At 47.3% G+C, this 25,520-nt stretch overlaps 2 protein-coding genes and 1 long non-coding RNA gene across 23 annotated transcripts in view; 1 reads left to right on the plus strand and 2 right to left on the minus strand.

Moving 5' to 3' along the window:
* Nucleotides 1–2,639, plus strand: part of PPFIA3 (PTPRF interacting protein alpha 3) — a 63,641-nt gene extending 61,002 nt beyond the window's left edge. For all 21 annotated transcript variants that reach the window (XM_083709072.1, XM_083709069.1, XM_083709087.1 and 18 more), the window contains one exon: nt 883–2,639. The gene's annotated coding sequence lies outside the window, so the exon portion shown is untranslated. The remainder of the gene's footprint in view (nt 1–882) is intronic.
* The window catches only part of LOC310830275, a 274,706-nt gene that overhangs the window by 238,408 nt on the left and 10,778 nt on the right, over nt 1–25,520 (minus strand). The window lies entirely within an intron of this gene.
* Nucleotides 9,677–20,435, minus strand: HRC (histidine rich calcium binding protein). The gene is made up of 6 exons (XM_083709558.1): nt 19,062–20,435; nt 18,628–18,707; nt 13,611–13,679; nt 13,436–13,487; nt 11,128–11,164; nt 9,677–10,697 (listed from the first exon to the last, which is right to left on the minus strand). The coding sequence occupies exons 1-6, from the start codon at nt 20,224–20,226 to the stop codon at nt 10,661–10,663; spliced, it is 1,440 nt and encodes a 479-aa protein (XP_083565684.1). The 5' UTR covers nt 20,227–20,435; the 3' UTR covers nt 9,677–10,660.

A 25,520-nucleotide genomic window follows, 5' to 3' on the forward strand; every position in this document is an offset into this window, starting at 1 on the left:
AAATAACAAAACACCCCTCTTCCAGAACTGTCTCCAGAGTCCATTTCGCAGCTGCTGGGACAATCCTTAAAGGAGAGGAACAGGCTGGCGATGGCAATAATAATCATAATAATAATTTATTATTTGTACCCCGCCCATCTGGCTGGGTTTCCAACAAGGATTAAAAATACATCAAAATGTCACACATTAAAAACTTCCCTGAACAGGGCTGAATTCAGATGTCTTCTAAATGTCAGGTAGTTGTTTATCTCTTTGACATCTGATGGGAGGGTGTTCCACAGGGCGGGAGCCACTACCGAAGAGGCCCTCTGCCTGGTTCCCTGTAGCTTTGCTTCTCGCAGTTAGGGGACTGCCAGAAGGCCCTCGGCGCTGGACCTCAGCGTCCGGGCAGAACGATGGGGGTGGAGACGCTCCTTCAGGTATACAGTGGCACCTCAGGTTACATACGCTTCAGGTTACAGACTCCGCTAACCCAGAAATATTACCTCGGGTTAAGAACTTTGCTTCAGGATGAGAACAGAAATCGCGCGGCAGCAGTGGGAGGCCCCATTAGCTAAAGTGGTGCTTCAGGTTAAGAACGGACCTCCAGAACGAATTAAGTACGTAACCAGAGGTAGCACTGTACAGGGCTGAGGCTGTTTAAGGTTTTAAAGGTCAGCACCTACACTTTGAATTGTGCTCAGAGTCAGTGAGGGCGAAGTGGCGTCGGGAGCGTGTTGGTGGGGAGCCGGATCGAAAGGGCAGGCTGGTTGGCTTAGGCCTGCAGGCTAGGGGCTCCCCGTTGCTACTTCAGGAAAAGGAAACTTGGTGTTTTGTTTCTGTAGCGCAGATGCCCATTCGCTCTGCCCTCGAGGCAATAACGCCGCTTCTCCTTCCGCGCAGATGCCGCCCCCGAGTGCATCTGGCCGCCACCACGCCTTGGACAGGAGGACTCCCTGCCACTGCTGCCCCTTCCTCATCATGTGCGCCAATCCAGACTGTGAGGAGCCGCTGCTGTTGTAAAGAAGGAGAAAACGGGACCACGCGGGGAGGCTGGAGAGAGGGGAGGAGAGGGAACGAACGAGCTCCCCCCATCCCACCCCTTCCTCCTAGCAGCAGTGGCTTGTGCTCTCTGGCAAACCCTCGAAGAACTCAAGCTGAGGAGGGTGACCATCCCCAAATCTGCAGGGGCTGTGGGCCTCCGCCTCTGGTGTCTATTTATTGTTGTTGTCGTTCCAGGCAGGGGCATAAGAATGTGAAAGAAAATGTACGCCCAGCCCTGCCCACCCCACTCCTCCACGGCAGCCTGAGCTTCTCCCTGTTCTGATTCCCAGTAGATCCAGGGGCATCTTGCATCGCCCTCCTGTTGCCACGGATCGGACTGACCAGCCCACCTGCCCTCCTTTCCCTGCCCTCCTAAGGGTGCTAAACATCCATTGGCACTTTTTTTTTTTTTACTTTTGGGTTTTTTTCTGCCTTGCTGCTACAAAGGTGTACCTGGTTCCAGCTCGCGGCTGCCGGGAGGACGTTGCTGCTCACGTTAACTCTCCTGCCCCTCTTCTCAACGAGAGCGGGGAGAACAGGGTGGAGGATGGGTGGGTGGCGGCACAGGTACGAGGGGGGCCTGGTTTCCCTCCCTCCGCTCCGGACTCTCGACTCACGGTGGGAAATGCGAAGAGAAGAGCTGGTGGATAAAGAGCCAGGGCTCACCCGCAGCAGCTACTTGAATCGCAGAGCTCTGAGCTGGGGACGCTTGTATACTTTGCCGCTGCCTTTCCCCAGAAGCGGCTGCATCTTGGCCCAGGCGAGTCCCCTTTTAAAAACAGCTTCCCTCTTTTTCTCACCCGGCCACCAAGATGCAGCTCCCTTTCCCTCTGAGAGGAAGGGCCTGGGATTTTGATGTGAGATGGAGAGGGCGGTGGGACACCCCCCCCCAAAAAAAACCCAACACCTATCCACGCTATAATCCCGGCTCAGTGGTAGGACAAAACTGTATCCTAGCTAACAGTGGGCTCTTTTCTTTCTTTCTCTTAAGAGGAGCAGGGAGTCAGGACTTCAAGTTTGAGATGCTTAAACCGGAAGAGGGAGATCTCAGCCTGGGGTGGGCAATTGAACTCTGGACTTTTACAATATGGCACACAGACCCCCCCCCTTCCCTCCAAGACTACTGTAATATAAGAGTTGTATTTTCTGTGTATATCTGTGCTGTGGAATCTTGTGTAAATTGAATTTCTTTTTCGACCGCCGTTACAAGTTCTCTGTTAATTTAATAATGTGTCCTTCTCTCCCCCCCACCCCCTCCCCCCTGCACGCCCATAATTTTCATTTGATGTTTATTATTTTCTGCCTTTTTTGTTTTTGTTTTGTTTTTTCCTGGGGAGGGTGTGCGAGGGTGAGGGGCAAACCAAAGGGGGTTGTTTTGCATGAAAGTGGGGAGGGTGGGGGAGAAGAAGAAAAAATACAACCTTGACAAAAAAATAATAATTCTTATCAGGGAGATTGTGAGGGGCAAACAGGAAGCGGAGGTGGTGCAGAAGAGATCTCCTGCTCGCCTCAACTCCAGTTTACCTCAAGGTGAAGGGGAGAGGATGGCGGGGCCGCAGGGGAGCGAGTGATAGGAAATGTTTAAAAAAAGAAAAAGAAAAAAAAGTTTGAAAAGATTTTCTAGGATCTCCAGATTTTTGTTTAATTCGACAGCAAGCACTCTCTTCTGAACAACAAGGAACACTGCCTGAAGGATCTCTCTCTCTTACTGGGCAACACCCCCAAAATGTCGTTCTCTGTCACAGTCTTTATAAACCCCCAAATCTTCTATATTCTAGCAAGACCAGCCAAAGTTTGAGGGAAATCACTACAATGCCGAGACTGCGATCCGAACCCTACTTGCCTGAGAATCAGACCTGTTGAATTCAGGGCAGCCCTAACTATTTGTCTACTCAGAAGTAAGTCCTGGTAGCAACCACATTTGGGGCCCCTGCAATGCCACCAAGGTCGCACCAGCGTTGTGATTTTTAACAGTGCAATCCTGACATTGTTGCAATATTACCCTCGTTTGGGGGTGTCCCGAATCCTGGCTACAATTTGCATTTGCCTAATGAACTTTGATTGGTATCCTACCTCCAGCTGCCATAACTGAACCACAGGATTGCATTATAACAAAAAAGAACCTGAGATGGGGTTTTGTGGCCAGGAGTTTGGTTCAGTTCTCAGTGGCACCCATTGGAGTCTATACGAACGGGTTCCATTTTAGGATACAGCTGAGGGTGCAAACAACAACAACAACACCCAGGAAACTGGGTTGGACTTTTCCTTGCTGTGTTCCTGAACAAACACCCTTATTTCCTCCCCTTTTAACGAACAGCTGCTTTTCCTTTCCTGTTTGGATTTAAACAAAAATAAAATTGTGCCCTTGGAAACCGCATCACCACAGGAGCAGAAAATAGCCTCCACTGCCAAGGTACACAGATATGCTGTGCAAAAATTAAAAAAAATCCGCCCCAGGCTTTTTGCACCTTAAAGGCCCCTCCCTTTGCAACCACTCCTCTGTCCATAAGGAAGTTGAGTGTTTTGCCAGGTTTTCTATAAAGAGAAGTTACTGGGGTTGGGTTGTGTCTGCCCAATCCATAGCAAGTCTTCTGGGTCCATGTAGCATCAAGGACGTGTGGTCTGCTTAGTTAGGGGGCATTTGCAGGATAATTGGGGCAACAACACATTGCAGCGTGTCTCCATCCCCCTGCCAGGGCCTTGCACGGATCCAAGATCCTATGGAGAACAAACAAGGGAAGGAGGGAGAGGGAGGTGACTTGAAGCCAAAATCCGCCCAGATTTTGAGGCTTGCTCCTTCTGGGGAAACATCAGCACCTGGGCACCTATTTGAACTGACACAAGTCACAAAGGCGAATGAGCTCACATCCCACAGAACCTAAATTAAATTATCGAGAGGAAGGTGTGTTCACATTCGCCTCTTCAAACAGCGGTAGCTTACTCCTGTGTTAACTTCAGTGGTAAAGTACCTCACTTCTGTACTATTCACACTAAGGGGACTAAACTACGGCTCATCCACACTTATCTTTCCCCTACGGTTCCTAGGCATCCCAGCCCACTTTTTAAAGCTCTTTGTCTGAGCACTTCCCCCCCAACCCCGACACTTTCCCCACAAAACCCCCCTCTCTTTACCTCTGAATTGGAACAAATGGCAATTTGGGTTTCCCATGGATTTCGGTTTGCTCTGATTCAGTGGTATAGAGCAAGTGGCCACAGGGAAAGCGCCACGGCCAAATAAATACTTAAATAAATAAAAGTGCTCAGGCACAACTCTTTCAAGGGCAAACCCGTGCCTAGAAAGGCAGCACAAGAGGAAGTCCGGATGAGCCCCCTCTCTGCTTTGCTCCCATCACATGAAGGAGAAAAGTGGAGGTTCTCCCATATTCTCCTGCCTCGCTTGAGTGAAAAATTTTTCTGCCTTTAGAAAAAGACATTCAATTTGGCAATTTTTGTCGGTGGTGGGACAGGAATGGTGCTGTTATTCCTGAATTCTTTGCCCTGCCTCTTTCAAACAGCAGTAAATCCACAATAAATCTTGCAGTAGTCCATTTATTATCGAACTCCTGGTTAAGAGTGAGCCAGAGAGGCAGCAATTAGGATCGCACCCAGCAATTGACCCACCAGGAAAATACCAATGTGAAGGCGTTCTGTGTATCTCCAGTTTAAAAGGCTGACCATTTTTTTATCATCTGAATTTTTTTGGAGGGGGGCAGTGCAGAGACATTAGACTCAAGCCATTAAAAGAGGGAAGGGGGAGCTAGCAGAGGAAAGTATTTTGAGAATGTGTTAAATGTCCCAGTCAGCAAAGCACTGCCTACAATTGCCTTTGATGTGTGAATGAGAATATTGAGATTTTAACAAGGATACAGCATTGTATGTCTGGAACTCAGTGCTTTTTTTCTTAAAAAAATGTTTAGGGGTGCTCTCACTTTCCTACTTATACTGATATACTGCCCCTCAGTGAGGCCATTCTTAGATTCACAAAATGTTTAGGGGTATGCATACCCAGAAAAAAAAGCACTGCTGGAACTACAGTGGTATCTGGTTAAGAACTTAATTCGTTCTGGAGGTCCATTCTTAACTTGAAACTTCTTAACCTGAGGTACCACTTTAGCTAATGGGGCCTCCCACTGCCGCTGCGCAATTTCTGTTCTAATCCTGAGATAAAGTTCTTAACCCGAGGTACAGTGGTACCTCGAGTTACATACACTTCAGGTTACATACGCTTCAGGTTACAGACTCCGTTAACCCAGAAATAGTACCTCAGGTTAAGAACTTTGCTTCAGGATGAGAACAGAAATCGTGCTCTGGCGGCACAGTGGCAGCAGGAGGCCCCATTAGCTAAAGTGATGCTTCAGGTTAAGAACAGTTTCAGGTTAAGAACGGACCTCTGAAATGAATTAAGTACTTAACCCAAGGTACCACTGTACTACTTCCGGGTTAGCAGAGTCTGTAACCTGAAGCGTTTGTAACCTGAGGTACCACTGTACAACTGCACCATTCCATTTAAGGCACTTTTGTACCACTTTGTCATGGCTTCCCCCAAAGAATTCTGGGAGTTGTAGTTTGTTAAGGGTGCTAGGAAACCCCCATTTCCCAGAGTGGTTTAGCAATGACTCCCTCTTCCCAGGGAATTGTAGGGTTTTTTGGTTTTGTTTTAGGGGATTAGGAAGGTCTCTTTAAGAACTCTTAACTTAAAGATCCTAGGATTCTTTAGGGAGAACGATGACAGGTAAAATGGCATAAGAATGTGTTGAGTGCGTGGTGTTCAGAATTCCACTCCAGGCAGTTGTGGGATAGCAGTGTCTGTCTAGCAAAGAGATAAAAACTGGGGAAGGGAACATATAGAGGGGAAGAGCCTGGGGGAGATGTGTTAATTACAACCTTTCTAAAACCTGGAGAAATACCCTCCCATTCACCCCAATTTCTCACTCTACCATAGGTAGAGACTTTGGAAAAAACAGCAACTATGTCGGAAGCAAAAAAAGAAGACGTGTTTTTATTTTCCATGGAAACAAGACAAAGCAATGGCTATAAATTAAGAATAAAAAAGGCAGGTGAGGTGGAGTATCCGTGATAGGAGAGGGGGAGAGATGGGATTTTGGACTGAGCCATAGCAGGATAGTCCCAAAATACGAAATCAGTGTTTTTCCACATGCAGTTTTGTCTTCAGGCTTCGTGTACACAGAATTTGCTTCTTGGAAAAAATACGCTGCCAGGTAGTATCCTGCTTGTACCTTTAGGGCACTTCCAGACTAACAAGTTCCAGGTGGGACTCAAGCACATAATGGCAAACTCAGGGGTTGCACAATTTCCACTGATCGGAAGGTATTGTGCAACAAACCTGCTTCCCCACAAAAAAAAAAAATGCCTTTTGTTGTGATGAAGGGAAACCACAATGAAAGTGCTTCAAGGCAATGACATCATCTAACCTTCCCACAGACAAATCCGAGCGAATAAACACAATAAACAGATTGTCTGGAAAGTGCCCTGCATCTTTTTGCTTCTGAACTCCTTAAAAAAGCTGCCAAATGTGCATCTCTTGGCAGATTCTATTTGCATTCCATCCTCCTCTTGCACAGCAATAACAACCCAGATTTCAGTTGGGATTTCCCATGTTGGTTTAATAAGGTAAAAAGGTAAAGGACCCCTGGACAGTTAAGTCCAGTTAAAGGCGGTTATGGGGTTGCGACGCTCATCTCGCTTTCAGGCCAAGGGAGCTGGCATTTGTCCACAGACAGCTTTCCGGGTCATGTGGCCAGTATGACTAAATGGCTTCTGGCGCAACAGGACACCGTGACGGAAGCCAGAGCACACGGAAACGCTGTTTCCCTTCCCACCGCAGTGGTACCTATTTATCTACTTGAGCCGGCGTGCTTTCAAACCGCTAGGTTGGCAGGAGCTGGGACAGAGCAACGGGAGCTCACCCCATTGCAGGGATTCGAACCGCCGACCTTCTGATCGGCAAGCCCAAGGGGCTCCATGGTTTAGACCACAGCCCTAGTGTAAGCCAGCAGAGCTCCATCTGAAAGTTGCTGGACTCCCAACCCCCAAAATCCCTGACTGTTGGCCATGCTGGTCAGATAGAAGAGTGACTAGTGGGGTGCCACAGGGTTCTGTCTTGGGCCCGGTCTTATTCAACATCTTTATCAATGACTTGGATGATGGACTCAAGGGCATCCTGATCAAATTTGCAGATGACACCAAACTGGGAGGGGTGGCTAACACCCCAGAGGACAGGATCACACTTCAAAACGACCTTGACAGATTAGAGAACTGGGGCGAAACAAACAAGATGAATTTTAACAGGGAGAAATGTAAAGTATTGCACTTGGGCAAAAAAAAAAAAAAGAGGCACAAATACAAGATGGGTGACACCTGGCTTGAGAGCAGTACATGTGAAAAGGATCTAGGAGTCTTGGTTGACCACAAACTTGACATGAGCCAACAGTGTGACGCGGCAGCTAAAAAAGCCAATGCAATTCTGGGCTGCATCAATAGGAGTATAGCATCTAGATCAAGGGAAGTAATAGTGCCACTGTATTCTGCTCTGGTCAGACCTCACCTGGAGTACTGTGTCCAGTTCTGGGCACCACAGTTCAAGAAGGACACTGACAAACTGGAACGTGTCCAGAGGAGGGCAACCAAAATGGTCCAAGGCCTGGAAACGATGCCTTATGAGGAACGGCTAAGGGAGCTGGGCATGTTTAGCCTGGAGAAGAGGAGGTTAAGGGGTGATATGATAGCCATGTTAAAATATATAAAAGGATGTCACATAGAGGAGGGAGAAAGGTTGTTTTCTGCTGCGCCAGAGAAGCGGACACGGAGCAATGGTTCCAAACTACAAGAAAAAACATTAGGAGGAACTTCCTGACAGTAAGAGCTGTTTGACAGTGGAATTTGCTGCCAAGGAGTGTGGTGGAGTCTCCTTCTTTGGAGGTCTTTAAGCAGAGGCTTGACAACCATATGTCAGGAGTGCTCTGATGGTGTTTCCTGCTTGGCAGGGGGTTGGACTCGATGGCCCTTGTGGTCTCTTCCAACTCTATGATTCTATGAGAGAGCTAGGGGGGAGGCCTTCACGTTGGCTTATTCTGCCCTGGGAGAAGATAGGCAAAATGTTCTGCATCTGTACAAAACTCTACATTTGAAAGCGGAGAACGTTTCTGTATCTCTAGCAGTTTGTGTGGATGAAGGGAATTTGCCAGGCACAGCTTGACGTGCAAGGAGAAAAGGGGCCAGTGCAGAATAGAACCATAAATTTGTATAGTTTGAAGGGACCACCAAGACTCAACTAGTCCAACCCCCCTTGTCATGCTGTAATCTCAACTAAAGCATTCAAGACACATGGCCAAGACAGCAAGGATGGGAAGATGCAGCACTCCAGATATCAAAGGACTATAACTCCCATTCTCTTTGATCATTCATTATGCTGGCTGGGACTGATGGAAGCCAAAATCCAACAACATTCAAAAGGCAGCAGGTTCGCCATTTCTGCAGTGCAGGGCAATTTATCACACACCTGTTAAAAATTCCCTGCTTTAGAGAACTTATTAAATGCACAGGAGCCCTTAACATCATTCAAAAAACAGCTTTTGGGTTTCTGGCAAAGTCCCGTGTAGCCTGAGCCATGGGATGGCTTATCGCATGAATTGGGAACCATTGGCTCTCCAGATAGGGCTGAACTCCATCTCCCATCAGCCCTGGCAAGCATGGCCAATGGCCAAGGATGATGGGAATTGTAGTTGACTAACACTGGGGGGAGGGAGGACGCGGGTGGCGCTGTGGGTTAAACCACAGAGCCTAGGACTTGCCGATCAGAAGGTCAGCGGTTCGAATCCCCATGACGGGGTGAGCTCCCGTTGCTTGGTCCCTGCTCCTGCCAACCTAGCAGTTCAAAAGCACGTCAAAGTGCAAGTACAAAAATAGGTACCGCTCTGGCGGGAAGGTAAACGGCGTTTCCATGCGCTGCTCTAGTTCGCCATGCAGCCACATGACCCGGAAGCTGTATGCCGGCTCCCTCGGCCAATAAAGCGAGATGAGCGCTGCAACCCCAGAGTTGGCCACGACTGGACCTAATGGTCAGGGGTCCCTTTACCTTTTACCTAACACTGGAGGAAGGGGGCCAAAGGTTTCCCACCCATGGTGTATCAGAAAGGGACTGTGGTAATGCTAAGGAGACAATGCGACACTCGACAGACTCTTTGGCATCTTCATAAAAACCACAATGCCCAGAATTCCTTGGGGAGAAAATGGCAGTGAAGAGAGTGATGAGGCCGTTGTAAAGCTGTTTAGAAGCTGGTTCACCCAGTTGCATTTATTCCTTATAACTCAAGTTATCAACACCAGACTCTCCAAGTGTCCCTATTTTCCAGGGACAGTCCCGGGTTTACAGAAGCTGTCCCAGTTTCTGATTTGATCCTGGAATGCCCTGATTTTCCTTATGCCATCCCTGTTTTCATCGGAGAAATGTTGGAGGGTATGGAGTTAAATGATCCCTGAGCCGAGGAGATAAGTGACTATACAGCCTTTAGAAGATATCTGAATCTTGTATGGGGAAGTTTCAAAATGTTTTCTTATGTTTTTTATATATGTTGGAAGCCACCCAGAATGGCTGGGGCAACCCAGTCAGATGGGTAGGGTATAAATAATGAAATTATTATTATTATTATTATTATTAAATAGGACACCCTGTTTTCATCGAAGAAGTGTTGCAGAGCATGCAACACCCATCTGTGAAAAAGCAATGCCACACCATCACCACAGATCAAGCTTTCAAAAGGTTTCGGGCACAAACCTTTCCGAAGAGACATTTCAAAGGGAAACATCTAGAAGCTGGTCGGTGTGCAATTCTGCAGCAAGTAGCCCAAAGGTTCAAAATTGCACGGTGTGAGTTGCCCCATTGCCTGTTCAGTTGAGGCTGAGAGGGGGAACCTGAAGCTGCCCCACGGTTGCTGGACTCCAGTTGCCATCAAGGCCAAGCCAGCAGAACCAATATGAGGGATTATGGGAGTTGGAGTCCAATAACATCCAGAAAACCACAGATTCCCTGCCTGGGGGCTGAGGCATGAGCAGGAAACCTATTGCTCAGGAGAGCTATCGCTCAAACTTATTCAAAGGCTGGGGAAATGTGCATCACTGAGGCGTTAGTAATCCCTTGCCCCAGGGTGGATTTGCTCAGTAAATGCGGGTCACCCTTCTTGCTCATCAGGCCGCAGCCTACCTGGAATGGCCTCCTGGCTAATTATAAAAGCCAGACTACACATGACTGCCAGTTCTGAAATTGCGTGTCTTCCAACAGCTGCTTTTTTAAGAATGAAAAGTCCTGTGAGAGGCAGAAGTTGGAAGTAGGGGGTTGGGTAAAGTCCAGCTGCTTAACCCTCTCCCTTCTTGCCATCGGGTATCCTCTCAAAACCAACTCCCAGCAGATTTTCCAGATGTGGGGGATGAATAGGACCCAAGGGAGAAAAACAACAGGGGTACATTTTTGAGAGGACAATGATGGGCAGGGAAACAACCTCCGGAAGAAAAAAATTGTGGAATCTTCCATCACATGCAGTTTGGCTCAAAAAAATAATAATCAAGGGTCACCTGGTTCCCCCTCCCCCTCCTAACTTTGGTTTCTCCACCAGGGGGCACTTCAATGCTCCTGCTGCTCAAAGATGGTGGCAAATGTCCTGAAAGAAAAAGAGAAGAAAGGGTTTAAATTAGGGTCTTTCATTACAATCTTTTTGCTTATTTCTGGTCAACAGTCATCTATCCTGCACTTTCTCCAAGGGGCCACAGCTGCCTACATGGAATGAGCAGGCGGTCTCCTTTCTAAACAAATGCCTGTCCTAGATCTGAATGCCTTGAGAGAGAGAGACATCATATTGTTCCCATTTCACAGACGAAGAAAACTGAGGGCCGAAAGAAAAGTGTTTCCCCAGCTTTATGTGGCAAGCTGAGACAAGACTGGAGGTTAAAGCTGCAGGATCTCTGCTGGATCCTGGCTGTCCTTTCTCCAGGGGTAGAGGCTGCAACACAAGGAAAGGGGAGGAAGTAGATTTTGGAGCTCAGCTGCTGCCTCCCCTTAGGATTTGAATGGGATCAAGGGCTGTTACTTACTGAAATAAGGCGCCAGATAATTCATCCACGATACTCCCTGCAAAACACAAAACAGAACAAATCAGGAATTTGCTGTTCCTAGGGCACTTACCATCTGCTCGTCTTGAGCATACGTCTCCCCATTAAAACAAGCTTTATGAAGTTGTTTATTGCTGTGTTTATTGCTTATTTCTTGGCAAGGAGCATGAGGGACATAGACCGTTCAGCCTATTTTCTCACAATCATTCTGGGGGTGGAGAATGGCTGAGTGGAATATGTGGCGACGTGGTGGCTCGGCCGAGACGACACAGTGAGCTAGAGGGCTCAGCTGCGATTTGAACCCAGGTCCTTCCTAGCCACTGCCACCTGCACCCCCAGACACTCAGTCCAAGTCTGACACTTGATCCGCTAACCCAGAGGTGGTCAGACAGCAGGCTTCCGGGATCTACTTCCATTTTTACTCAAAAACCCAAGACCCACAAACTGGAGCCAGGTGCAAACATACCCTTAGGCTCAGTACGCACCATACATTTAGAGCACATTTAAATTAAAGATTCCTAGGTTTACAGAGATATAGTTTCCAGCACCCTTCACAAACAACCGTTTCCATTACTCGGGGGGGGGTGTACTTTAAACATATGGTGTGCATGTAGCCTAAAATTAAGGAACAGGGTGCCTCTGAGCATATCCTTAGCCATTGATAGGCAAGCTAAGGCAAGCTAAATCCAGCCTATGGACGGTCCAGGAATCAGTGTGTTTTTACATTAGTAGAATGTGCCCTTTTATTTAAAATGCATTTCTGGGTTATTTGTGGGGCATAGGAATTCGTTCATTGCCCCCCCCCATATATATATATATATATATATATATATATATATTTATTTATAGGAACTCAAACATTGAGATCCCGCTCTGTTCCAGTAACAAGAAGCCGAAAGCACCAGCCTGAAGATGACGAGTGAGACCTCGTCGAAACGTCGCCTAGACACCCCAACTTTTACACGGGAAGACACCCGAGGACACCAAAACCTGCATTCCTGTACCCGTGAAAATCTACGAAAGCAAATATATATATATATATATATATGCAGGTTTTGGTGTCCTCGGGTGTCTTCCCGTGTAAAAGTTGGGGTGTCTAGGCGACGTTTCGACGAGGTCTCACTCGTCATCTTCAGGCTGGTGCTTTCGGCTTCTTGTTACTGGAACAGAGCGGGATCTCAATGTTTGAGTTCCTATAAATACTGTAGAGGGGGTGTGGTGTCTAGCCTCCAATGTTCTGGGCAGAGAGGAAGTTCCCAGGCTAGTGTGCCTTTTCTTCTTTTGTTCCTTAATTACTTGAGAGATACCTTGAGTGATTTCTTGAGTGATATCCTTGAGTGACCCACCTAAGTGGTACTCAGGATATCACTCAAGAAATCACTCAAGGTATCTCTCAAGTAATTAAGGAACAAAAGAAGAAAAGGCACACTAGCCTGGGAACTTCCTCTCTGCCCAGAACATTGGAGGCTAGACACCACACCCCCTCTACAGTATTTATAGGAACTCAAACATTGAGATCCCGCTCTGTTCCAGTAACAAGAAGCCGAAAGCACCAGCCTGAAGATGACGAGTGAGACCTCGTCGAAACGTCGCCTAGACACCCCAACTTTTACACGGGAAGACACCCGAGGACACCAAAACCCATATATATATATATATATATATATATATATATATATATATAGTCCGGCCCCCCACAAGGTCTGAGGGACAGTGAACTGGCCCCCTACTGAAAAAGTTTGCTGACCCCTGCTCTGTACTGTATACAAAACTAAAAAAAACGTTAAGGGAATTGTCAATGTTAGTAAAGAAACAGCAATTTGGATGTGCTATAAACATGCAACACCAGATGGCGCCAGAGGGCAGGAAATTTTAAAACACACTTTTCCATAGGGATTTCTTTATTTTGTTATAACAATCCAGTGGGGGTACGCAGGGGTACGCGTACCCCTAAACATAGGAGTTTGTTCATTTTTCCCCCCTTCAAAATATAGTCCGGTCTCCCACAAGGTCTGAGGGACAGTGGACCGGCCCCCTGCTGAAAAATTTTGCTGACCCCTGTCCTTAGCCAAGGACTTGTTTTGTGTCCTGGCCACTGATTTACCATACAAAAATCCGCTGCTGCTTCCTCCCCACCCACATATTTCTTCACCTCAGCAGCCGAACGTAGAAAAGAGGCTTTTCCTCATTGCTAACTTGCAGGCTCTCCTACAAATCATGCAAGAGGTCTGCCAGTAGATCCCACCTGCCCACGCCAACACAAAAGCCGCAAAGGGGGAAACCAACTCACCGGGTGCACAGGCCGCCTCGCACACAGGGCAAACGTAACAGAAATGGCAATACTGCAGAGAGAGAGAGATAAAAGGAGTTACCGCCGGCAGGGCACTGCTGTGGTTAAGGTTCACGAAACCAGAGCAGCAAGTCTGGGGCAAAGGGAGGGGTGGGGAGGAGGGAGGAGCACCGACCTGGCAGCTTGCGCAGTATTCACTGCTGTCTCCTTCTTTGCAGGGGCACTTGTCACACTTGTCGCAATCCTGGGGGTGGAAATTCAGAAAAACTTAGCTGGGTCTGTTCGGGTGGCAAGTCCTCAGAACAGCTCTCCTTGTCCTGCGTGCCACAACCAAACCACTCTGCCCATGTGACACCTTCAGAATGGTGCATTTCTTGTTTGTTTCTTGCAGGCGTATTTGGCAATCTCTCAAAGGACCTGTTGATGGCATTTTACCATTGTACTGTGGAGAGTGTATTAACTTATGGTCTGGGTGTGTGGTTTGGGAGCTGCCCGGCCAGGGAAAAAACAATGTTGGCCAGGGTTGTAAAGACTGCAGAGAGAATAATTGGGTGCACTCTCCCCACCTTAGATCAAATCTATGCTTCCAGGTGCATTAAAAAGCTGCAGAGATAGCGCAGGATAGTACGCACCCCGGAAATGATCTCTTTCAGCTTCTGCCTTCTGGAAGAAGGTACAGGGTTATAAAGGCCAGGACTAGCCGCCTGAGAAACAGTTTCTACGCAATTCTGGTTCTAAACGCAATATAAGGAGTCTCTATAGTATATTGTATTTTTAAATGGAGTTTCAGGGTTTTTAGGGGTTTTTGAAGGTTTTATGTAGATTTTCAATTTCATTGTTCTATATGGGACAATGACAATAAAGATATCGTATATCCTTGCTGTTGCAATACTAGTGCATTAGTGGTAAATTCATACAACATATCCCTTTATTAGTTGTTCCGTGATGCTTCCCTGACATTCTTGCATTCTTGCCATCTGGAAGGGCAACCTTGCACCACAGACAGTGCTTTTTTTTCTAAAAAGGTGTTTAGGGGTGCTCTCATTTTGATGCAAGAAAACCACCATTTTATAGTTCAAATCGAGAAAAATAAATACAGTAAATGGGCAAAAGTACAAAGATTCACCAAATGTTTAGGGGTATGCTTCCCCGTGTCTCCCCCCCCCCCCCGACAAAGCACTGACAATAGCACAACAAAAAAGGGCCAAAAACAACAACTACAGCCACCCCAAACAAGAACATTTGCAGTATGAAAAGTCACACAGCTGCAGCAGGAAGTTTCAGGGCATGCACTGGTTGGAAATGAAGCAGTATCACTATGCTTTTTTTAATGGTATTTAGAACACAGCCTTAAAGGTAAAGGTAAAGGTACCCCTGCCCGTACGGGCCAGTCTTGCCAGACTCTGGGGTTGTGCGCCCATCTCACTTAAGAGGCCAGGGGCCAGCGCTGTCCGGAGACACTTCCGGGTCACGTGGCCAGCGTGACAAAGCTGCATCTGGCGAGCCAGAGCTGCACACGGAAATGCCGTTTACCTTCCCACTGGTAAGCGGTCCCTATTTATCTACTTGCACCCGGAGGTGCTTTCAAACTGCTAGGTTGGCAGGCGCTGGGACCGAGCAGCGGGAGTGCACCCCGCCGCAGGGATTCGAACCGCCGACCTTTCAATCGGCAAGTCCTAGGCGCTGAGGCTTTAACCCACAGCGCCACCTGCGTCCCCGAACACAGCCTTAGTTTGGACAAAAAAGGAGAGGGAAATATATTTGATATTAAGTATTGTATTTTTCTTGATAAGCCCTAATAAGGTTTATGCCAAAAAAGAGGTATTCAATGAAGCAGTATCATACCCTCCAACATGTTGAATCCCCAAACCGAGATGCGCATCTTTGTGGCTGTGCATGAGTCATGTGACTCATGCGAGATCACAGAGGCCAAAATATGCGCTCCCCACAAAATGCACGTTTTGGGGCTCTGTGCAAGATTCGTGACCCTGAAAAAGCACTTTTCTCGCAGCAAGATCTCAGCGCCCAAAATGGCCCTCATGCAGTTGCATGAAAAAATGGGGTGTCCCAGTTTCCCCAGGACATTTGTGGGGTATGCAGTATGAGCACTCCAAAACTTTTGCAGAGGTAAACAGTATTGAAGGCGGGGTCACGTGTAACTGCCCCGATATCATAATGGGCACAACTAATCGTGAATGCACAATAACCCTGGAGGGTCCCAATAGAACCACAGGGAGCTTTTGGTCCATTTTGATTAGTCTACCCTGACTGGCAGTGAGTCTTCTGGGCATCAGACAGGGGTCTTTGCCAACCCTACTGGGAGACTGAACCATCTGCATGTCAAGAAGTTCTGTGGCAATTCCCCAATTCATCCGGTCCCACAACACTATAGTTATCCTTCTCATCACCACATAGGAAACCACCATCACCAGAACCCCACTGAAAATATTATTTTGCAATTCATTCTATATTTCCAGAATTAATCCAGAATGCGGCAGCAAGATTGGTGACTGGGAGCAACCGCCGAGACCATATAACACCGGTCTTGAAAGACCTACATTGGCTCCCAGTATGTTTCCAAGCACAATTCAAAGTGTTGGTGCTGACCTTTAAAGCCCTAAACAGCCCTGGTCCAGTATATCTGAAGGAGCATCTCCACCCCCATCGTTCTACCCAGACACTGAGGTCCAGTACGGAGGGCCTTCTGGCTATTCCCTCACTGTGAGAAGTGAGGTTACAGGGAACCAGGCAGAGGGCCTTCGCGGTAGTGGCGCCCGCCCTGTATAACGCCCTCCCACCAGATGTCAAAGAGAACAACAACTACCAGACTTTTAGAAGACATCTGAAGGCAGCCCTGTTTAGGGAAGCTTTTAATGTTTGATGTATTACAGTATTTTAATTTTATTTTTGGAAGCCGCCCAGATGGGTGGGGTATACAAATAATAAATTATTGTACCCCGCCCATCTGGCTGGGTTTCCCCAGCCACTCTGGGCAGCTTCCACAGAAACAAAAAAAACACTAAAATTACACATTAAAAACTTTTAGTTTATTCAGTTTCTGGATTCTGAGCCTGTTTGCCCCTGCAAAAAAGATCTGAAATTGCCAAATTGCAGGTTCCTCAGCTGCTTTCAATTGGCTGCTCAATCAAAACAGCTCGCTTTCCTGCACTGAGTTCTGCATCCATCTTTTTTTCTTCTCCTTCTCTATGGGATAACTTCTGGCCCTCCAGGTGTTGCTGAACTACAACTCCCATCAGCCCTGCCCACTGGCCCTGTTTGCTGGGTCTGGTGGGAGTTGAAGTTCATCAGCGTCAGGAGGGCATAGACTTGTACTGTATGTAGAACTCCTGCAGTCACATGAAGTTCCAGGAGAAAGTGACACGGAGGTGCAATTCTACTTTTTTTAAAGAGACAGGCTGTGATTCACAAAACGTACTCTCCCTTTCCTAGTTCTTCCCTGTGCCCCAACTGCCTAGTCCTCAAGATACGGCTGGCACCTTCCCCATCGCCCACCAAGGCTCCTGTGTATTTAACAGGCGCAGCAAAGCAGAAATCCCGTGGGTGAAGTTCCTTTCTGTCGCCTTGTCAACAGGCTATGAAACTATTTTACAGCAGTACATACGAAACTGTCAGACCACTGGCCCAAAAGCCATGCTCGCGCAGATTTTTGAGTTCATTGACCCCTTGGTGAGCAAATAAACTGACATCGACCCAAAGCCAAACTCGGAGGGATGCAAACAGAGTCAAGAAATATTGATATATAATCAGCATTTGTTAATCGTGCATCCACCAATACCAGGAATCATAAAATGTTTCCTCCACACACCCACACACCCACGAAGGAATACTGTTGTATTGCCAAACTGTCATATTAAACACAGAGGTCCAAGGGAGGTGCACTCTGCACATGCCCTTTATTCTGGAAGCTCTTAGTTCCTGGTTAAATTTTCCATACTGTAGCTCGTAAACCTCTTTTCCAACTTCTTTTCTATCCCTCTGTGGGACGGCTGAATATTCCTGCATTGCAGGCGGGTTGGACTAGAATGATTCCCTTCCCACTCTACAATTCTATGGTTCTATCTTAACATGGTGGGGAAGACCCAGGTTAGCTGTACTAACTAGGTAAAGGTAAAGGGACCCCTGACCATTAGGTCCGGTCATGACCGACTCTAGGGTTGCGGCGCTCATCTCGCTTTATTGGCCGAGGGAGCCGGCGTTTGTCCGCAGACAGCTTCCGGGTCATGTGGCCAGCATGACTAAGCTGCTTCTGGCGAACCAGAACAGCTCACGGAAATGCCGTTTACCTGCCCGCCGGAGTGGTACCTATTTATCTACTTGTACTTTGACGTGCCTTCGAACTGCTAGGTTGGCAGGAGCTGGGACCGAGCAACGGGAGCTCACCCTGTTGCGGGGATTCGAACCGCCAACCTTCTGATCGGCAAGCCCTAGGCGCTGTGGTTTAACCCACAGCGCCACCCACATCCCTAGCTGTACCAACTACCAATGGGCAATTCCAAGGCCCTGTAGCTCTGTATCTTTAAAACAGACCTGGACCAGGTAGCCCTTCAAACAGAGGACACCTTCAAGTAGAAGACTGTAAAGTAGAAGATGAGGCCTCCTTAGACCATGGATCTCTATCTCATGTATAGTTTTGGCACCGTATCCATCCATCTGGGGAGGAAGAGGGAGTTGCAGGCAGGGACCAGGCAAAGAAGAACACAGGAACAACAACCCATCTCCGAGCCAGACCTTCAGAATGAGCATGCATGTAATAGGTTGTGCCAAAATAAGGCAGACTCTCATCAAAGACATAACGGCAAACAAGGACAGGAAGAGGGGAAGCCATGGCAGAGTTAAGCCCAGGCTGCTTCCATGGAGAGATGAAGGCAGACCTTCCTCCTCCAGAGATCCAAAGGGAAGGAAAAGTGTGATGACGTATTGTAAAATCCACACACCGGCCGATAGGGTGTCTCATCAGAAGGCAATGAGAAGGAAAATTATGCCTGCTTCAGGGGGAGCAGGGAAAGCAGTCATGTTGCGGATTAATGGGCGACCGGACTAAAGCAGGAACAGGCGAAGATATGAGGCATGCAGGAAGAGACCCTTAAGGCTCGACCACAAATGGTTTGGGCGGTCAAATCCCACCCTGGAGAGTTGAGCAGGTATGCGGGCGAAGGCTTCTCCTTCGTTACCTTGCAGAAGGCACAGTAGTGGCACAGAGAGCCTGCCTCGTACTCTTCCTCGTCCTCGTCGTCCTCGTCGTCTTCCTCTTCTTCAATGGAAAAGAAAGACATAGATACAGATGCCCAGAAGGGTCCCTCCCGGTGGGGGAGGGAGGAGGTTCTAGAGGGCAGCTGGGAGCCCCCAGGTGGTTCTGGGGGCCCAGCATGTTGGTGCTAGAGGGGAGAAAGTTGGGCTAAGCAAAGAGGGACGCCAAGTGTGTGGGGAAAGCCAAGAGCTCTGTGTGGGCTAGGTGGCAAAAAGCACGGGGTCCTTCGAAGGGAAGGGAGGGCAGCCACAATTTATGGGCCCTTGGGGACATTTGTGAAAGCCAAGGGTTGGTTAACCCTAATGAAAGCCAACATGGCCTCATCCCACCGTACCCTACCCAATAAGCTTCTCTCACCTTCTCCCTCTTTGTGGTGCTTCTTGGCCTTGTCATGGCCTTCGTGCCTGGGGTGCTTGTGTTTGTGCCCTTCATCCTCATCTTCTTCCTTGGACGTTGTTTCATCAGACTCGTCTTCCTCGTCACCATGGTGATGGTGATGGTGGTGGTGCTCTTTGCCCTCGTCAGCTTCCTTATGGTGATGGTGCCCGTGGGCCTCTTCCTGGTCATTGTCATCATGGTGATGGTGATGGTGATGACTGGCATGCTCTTCTTCTTCTTCACTGTCGTCGTCATCATCCTCATGGTGATGGTGGTGAGCATGATGTTCATGATGATGGTGTTCCTCTTCCTCACTGTCGTCATCATCGTCATCATCATGGTGGTGGTGGCTACCATGATGTTTCTGGTGGTGGTGGTCGTGTTCATCATCATCATCATCGTCATCATCTTCATCATCATCATGCTCGTGATGGTGGTGATGGTCACCATGATGTTCGTGATGGTGGTGATGTTTGCCATGGTGGTCATCGTCGTCGTCATCATCATCGTCATCATCAACATCATGGTGATGGTTACCATGGTGTTCATGGTGACGATGATGCTTTCCATGATGGTCATGGTGGTCATCATCATCATCGTCATCATCATCATCGTCATGGTGATGGTTACCATGGTGTTCATGGTGATGATGATGCTTGCCATGGTGGTCATGGTGGTCGTCATCATTGTCATCATCATCATCGTCATGATGGTGGTGATGGTCACCATGATGTTCATGGTGCTGATGATACTTGCCATGGTGGTGGTCATCATCATCATCGTCGTCGTCATCATCATCGTGGTGGGAACTGTGGTGATGATGGTGCTCTGCATGGTGATGTCCAGTGTGGTGATGATGGTGTTCCTCATCATCGTCGTCATCATCATCATCATCATCATGGTGAGGATGGTGGCCTCCTTGGTGATGCCCTGCTTCATGAAGGTGGCTGGCATGGTGATAATGATCATCGTCATCGTCATCAGCATCATGCTGTCCATGGTGGTGATGGTGTTCGCCCTCATGCTGGCTTCCGTGGTGGTGTTCGTGGTGGTGGTGCTGTTCCTCTCCCAGGGCTCTAGGGAGCCTGAATGAGCAGAGCAGGACCAGAAGGAGGCCCATTGTCAGGGCCTTCCAAGAAGCCATGGTAGAAGGGGGTGGGTGGAAGCAACACACTCAGAAGTCTCAGAGGCAAGCAACTCGGAAAGGCCGTCAGCCCACAAGGAGAGCTAAGGGGTAGGAATATACAGTTTCCAGCCCACCGTTTGTATGAGCGACGTCTACAGCTGGCCTAGATTAGCCCTTCAGCCAACAGCCAATGGCTGCCCAGCCCAGCCTCCAAGATAGATGAGAGCACCAAGCCATGGGCCCTGCCGTGCCCTTATATGAAGTGGCTGGGCTGGAGGGGGTGGGGAGGAAAGGAGAGGTATCTAAGCTGCTTGCCATAGTGCAAGGCTATTCTTAGCCGTTCGGAGCAACTGTGCCTCACTCCCTCAATGTGACAGGGAAGCCAGCAGGGTTTCAGTTCAGAGGAGGCAGAAATAAGAGCCAGGACTCCTGGGTTCTCTGAGAGAGAGGGCATATATGCATGTGTGCATGCGTGGTTTAGTGCGCTAGAGAAACTGGAAGCTCAGAATCTTGGTTTATCTGGCACCTAGGAGCTAGAGCAACAGGCCTAAGACCCTGTTTCCTGAAAGGAGAGGAAGGCCTGATGTGTTTACGGTTGATGTCCGGATATTATTGAATCAGGAGAACAGCAGGGGGAGGACAGAAAATGCCCCTTTTAATCCACGTGGTTTATTATTTGCTGGTGGAAATTGTTCTTGCTTGTTTGTTTGTTTCGTTCAGTCTAAACTCTGGGAAGTGAGCGATTTTATCTTGCACCTACACTGAAACAAATAAGCATAAATGATAGATGATAGATAGATAGATGATAGATAGATAGATAGATAGATAGATAGATAGATGATAGATAGATGATATAGATAGATAGATAGATAGATAGATAGATAGATAGATAGATGATAGATAGATAAAGAGGATAGATAGATATAGGTAGATAGATGATATAGATAGATAGATGATAGATATAGATAGATAGATAGATAGATAGATGATAGATAGATATAGATAGATGATAGATAAAGATGATAGATAGATAGATAGATAGATAGATAGATAGATAGATAGATAGATATAGATAGAGATAGATAGATAAAGATGAGATAGATAGATGATAGATGATAGATAGATGATAGATAGATAGATAGATAGATAGATAGATAGATAGATAGATAGAGATAGATAGATAGATAGATAGATAGATAGATAGATAGATAGATAGATAGACAGACAGTCTATCATCTATCCCCTCCGATTTTGGATGGTTAAAGTGGCTAGGCCGAACTCCCTACCACCACGAAAGATGCCATCTCTGGGTTTTACGAAAGTCAGCAGCCTTATCAATTTTTAAAGGAAGCCCAAGGATATAGCGATAGGAGGAGGCTTACAGGGAGGCAAGTCGGACCCCTGCTTTTCAGAGAGGAAAAGGAGCGCTACTCAGGAGCCAAGGTGATGCTCCAGAGCATTTTATTTTTTTGAGAGGCAGCGTTCCTTGCAGCCTCAGGAATGTGCTGATGGGTCGCAGCGGTTGAAACCGAATCCACAGAGCTGGCCGAGATCTATAAATACCTGCGCAGCCCTGCAGTGACCTGGATCATTCCTGCTGGTGTCCTGTTCTCCGGATGACAGTGCAAGAACGGCCCCTGAACAAGTCACAATCCCCTCAGGAGGAGGATGGGGGTGAGACCTGGTTTTGTCCAACTTTTAACGTGATCCTATCTAATCCATGTGTCCAGAAACAGCATGCACTCCCAAACCAGAAATCTGCACTTTTCTAACTGTGTGCGCAAAAAAATATGTATGAATATTAGGGGAAAGTGTGTCTAAAGATGCATATAGTACTGTATTTTTCCGTGTATAAAACGCCCCCGTGTATAAGACGTCTCTTTTTGGGGACTAAAAATTGAGGAAATGGAGGGAGATTGCCCCGTGTATAAGATGAACCCAAATTTTTAGCATAACTTTTTAATGAAAAAAAACCCAGTTTATACACGGAAAAATACTGTATATTTTTTGCGGGGGGGGGCATGTACTAAACAGAGTTATATTAGGGAACATGGCTTGCAAAAATGTGCACATGAGGCGAAACTCCACACACACACACACACACACACACACACACACACACCCTTGGGAGAAATGAGTGCTAAAATGCTGACAATTCTTTGAGAGGATTTCTCCTCCCCCTTTAATGCAATCCGATGCACAAACATGGGTAACTGAAGACTGATATAGAAGAGAACCAAAATTGACAGATTTGTCCATCGCGATCGCCTCAAACAATCAGGCCGAACCGAATGGGACTCTTGGAGGCACCTACAACCAAGGTTGTCCAAGTCAGGTTTTGGGAACTGTTCAGTCAGGGATGCTGCACTCACACAACCAAAATACTGAGAGACTTAGTCAGAAGTGTGTAAGGGGACGAAGGAGGGTGCTAAGGAGTTGGAGAGCTTGCAAAGGCCCTCCTCTTTCCCTTCACACCAAGAAGCCATGAAGAAATGACGTCCCCACATGGGGGCAAAGGGAAACTAGAATGCCCAGAACTCACAGATTGGTCTTACCTCCCAACCCTCCTGGATTGGCCTTGGGTCTTCACCTGGGAGGTGGAGAGTCACCTCAGTGTTCAGAGGGCCCCCTGTGTCACATTGGGACATCGCACAACATTGTGCATGGGCTTCCTCAATCTTCTGGAGAAGATGGCGCCTCTCGTCTCAGGCATCATACAGGCCATCCTGCCTGAACTTGCAGCCATGTGTGTAAGACATAAACGTAAAAATAATAAATAAGTGTAAAGGGTTGAGGGAAATGATATACAATGAAATGAAAAGGACGTTTAAAAGAACATTCGTAAAAAAAACAAAAACGCCAGAAGCTTTCCTCTTGGGAATTATAGGGACAGTACTAGCTAAATTAGGGACACGGGTGGTGCTGTGGGTTAAACCACAGAGCCTAGGACTTGCCGATCAGAAGGTCGGCGGTTCGAATCCCCGCCACGGGGTGAGCTCCCATTGCTCAGTCCCTGCTCCTGCCAACCTAGCAATTAGAAAGCACAAAGTGCAAGTAGATAAATAGGTTCCACTCTGGCAGGAAGGTAAACGGCATTTCCGTGCCCTGCTCTGGTTCACCAGAAGCGGCTTAGTCATGCTGACCACATGACCTGGAAGCTGTACGCCGGCTCCCTCTGCCAATAAAGCGAGATGAGCGCTGCAACCCCAGAGTCGGTCACAACTGGACCTAATGGTCAGGGGTTCCTTTACCTTTACCTTTTTACTAGCTAAATTGTAGAGAAATTTATTCATGTATGCAACTGCAGAGGCAAGAATTTTACCTGCCGAAAGATGGAAAGAAAAAGAAGAAGAAGAAGAAGAAGAAGAAGAAGAAGAAGAAGAAGAAGAAGAAGAAGAAGAAGAAGAAGAAGTTCCAGCAAAGGAAGAATGGATACAAAAATGGAATATGCAGAAATGGTGAAACTTACCGGAAGAATAAGAAATCAAGATAACAAACTTTTTACAAAAGAATGGAAATAGGTTTATTTAATAGTTACAGATAGATTGTAAACAGATAAAAACACTGGCAGGATTATTGGAATAACCTGCAGTTACAGAAGAGTATATATTTAAAGAAGATAAATAAATGAGTAAGTGAATTTGTATATGCAGAAGATATTGAAAATAAATTTAAGGAACCGCAGAAAGAGGGGGAAGGAAGTCAAGTTTTAAAATGTTAAAATGATTGTGAAATCAGTGAAATGTATATATCTGAAAAGTATAAATAAAATTTTATATATATATATATGTGTGTGTGTGTGTGTGTGTGTGTGTGTGTGTGTGGTTGAGGGGAAAAGGGGGAGTTGCAACTTTATTTACACCTCCGTATGATCTCAAATGGCAACGCTTTCCAACAGTTTGCACCTTTATCCGGGAAACACCCAGCAGTCATCAGGCACGAGAGAGGGACAAGCTCCTGCACCTTTTATAGTTGTGGAGAGAGAATTTCAGCAGGTGTTATCTTGCGTGACTGGCTAAATCCCCTCGAAAAACCCTATTGTATGATGAGGAATCAAGCGATACAAGGAACGGAAACAGAGCTTAGGAAGTGAAGGCAGAGACAAAGTTTACCCACTGTTACGTGTTTCTGGGTGCACAGGACACCCTAAATTCCAGATCAACCTAGTGTTAGAATTTAATTAAGGCTTAGAGTGTTAGAACTGTGCTAGACCCAAATGTTTTATTTGAGCTGTGTGCTAAACGCTTCTAGGAAGTGAAGGCTGCGATGTTGCACAATGAAACAGAAGTCGCGTACCTTTCTCATCGTCAAAATGGCAAAATGTAAACTCACTCTCACATTTCACTCATTCACCACCACCGCATACACACACTCAGTGCCGGATTTACGTATTAGCTAAACAAGCGATAACTTAGGGTCCAACTCTCTTGAGGGCCCCCCCAAAATTTCAAGGGGGGAAAAACAGTATTAATTGTATTTCAGTTCAACAATTACTTTGATAAAATACATATTTTGTTATGTGCAAATGGCTTTAGATACCTATTAGGTAAAGGTAAAGGGACCCCTGACCATTAGGTCCAGTTGCGGATGACTCTGGGGTTGCGGCGCTCATCTCGCTTTATTTGCTGAGGGAGCCGGCCTACAGCTTCTGGGTCATGTGGCCCGCATGACTAAGCCACTTCTGGCGAACCAGAGCAGCGCACGGAAATGCCGTTTACCTTCCCACCGGAGCGGTACCTATTTATCTACTTGCACTTTGACGTGCTTTTGAACCGCTAGGTTGGCAGGAGCAGGGACCGAGCAACGGGAACTCACCCCATCGTGGGGATTCAAACCACTGACCTTCTGATCAGCAAGCCCAAGAGGCTCAGTGGTTTAGACCACAGCGCCACCCGCGTCCCTTAGATACCCGCGTCCCTATTAGGTCCATAAATTACCATATAGCATATATTCAACACACAAAAAACAGTGACAATTTGTTGTTGACAAAGGACAGCTGGACATATAAAGGGCCCCATTACCTTCAGTAGCTTAGGGCCTCATCAGACCTAGGTCTGGAGCTGCACACACTGATTCTCAAGCATACATGCAGGTCCACAGCGCTCTGCCCTCCTGCACACCCAGCCTTACAAATTCACACCAAGCTTACAGATCCCACGTTGATCCCTAGAGTGCTTATCTGATAGGAGACCCGCACTACAATGAGGACAGGGGCTAGTGGGCTACCAAAAAGGATGGCACCTACAGACACCTACCTGGGAGCAAGTGCTATGGGGTTAACGGCCAAGGCTCCTACAGAATAGGGCCCTACT

This window comes from Podarcis gaigeae, assembly GCF_964106915.1.
Source record: "Podarcis gaigeae genome assembly, chromosome: 13".
Classification (NCBI taxonomy): Eukaryota; Metazoa; Chordata; class Lepidosauria; order Squamata; family Lacertidae; genus Podarcis; species Podarcis gaigeae.

What these genes read in the sequence shown, in the direction of transcription:
- HRC (XM_083709558.1), bottom strand. Translation starts at nt 20,226, where the DNA reads ATGGCTTCTTGGAAGGCCCTGACAATGGGCCTCCTTCTGGTCCTGCTC. An exon ending in ACTACTGTGCCTTCTGCAAG is followed by an intron (nt 13,680 to 18,627) that starts GTAACGAAGGAG and finishes TTCCACCCCCAG; the next exon opens with GATTGCGACAAGTGTGACAA. An exon ending in CGAGGCGGCCTGTGCACCCG is followed by an intron (nt 11,165 to 13,435) that starts GTGAGTTGGTTT and finishes TGTGTTTTGCAG; the next exon opens with GGAGTATCGTGGATGAATTA.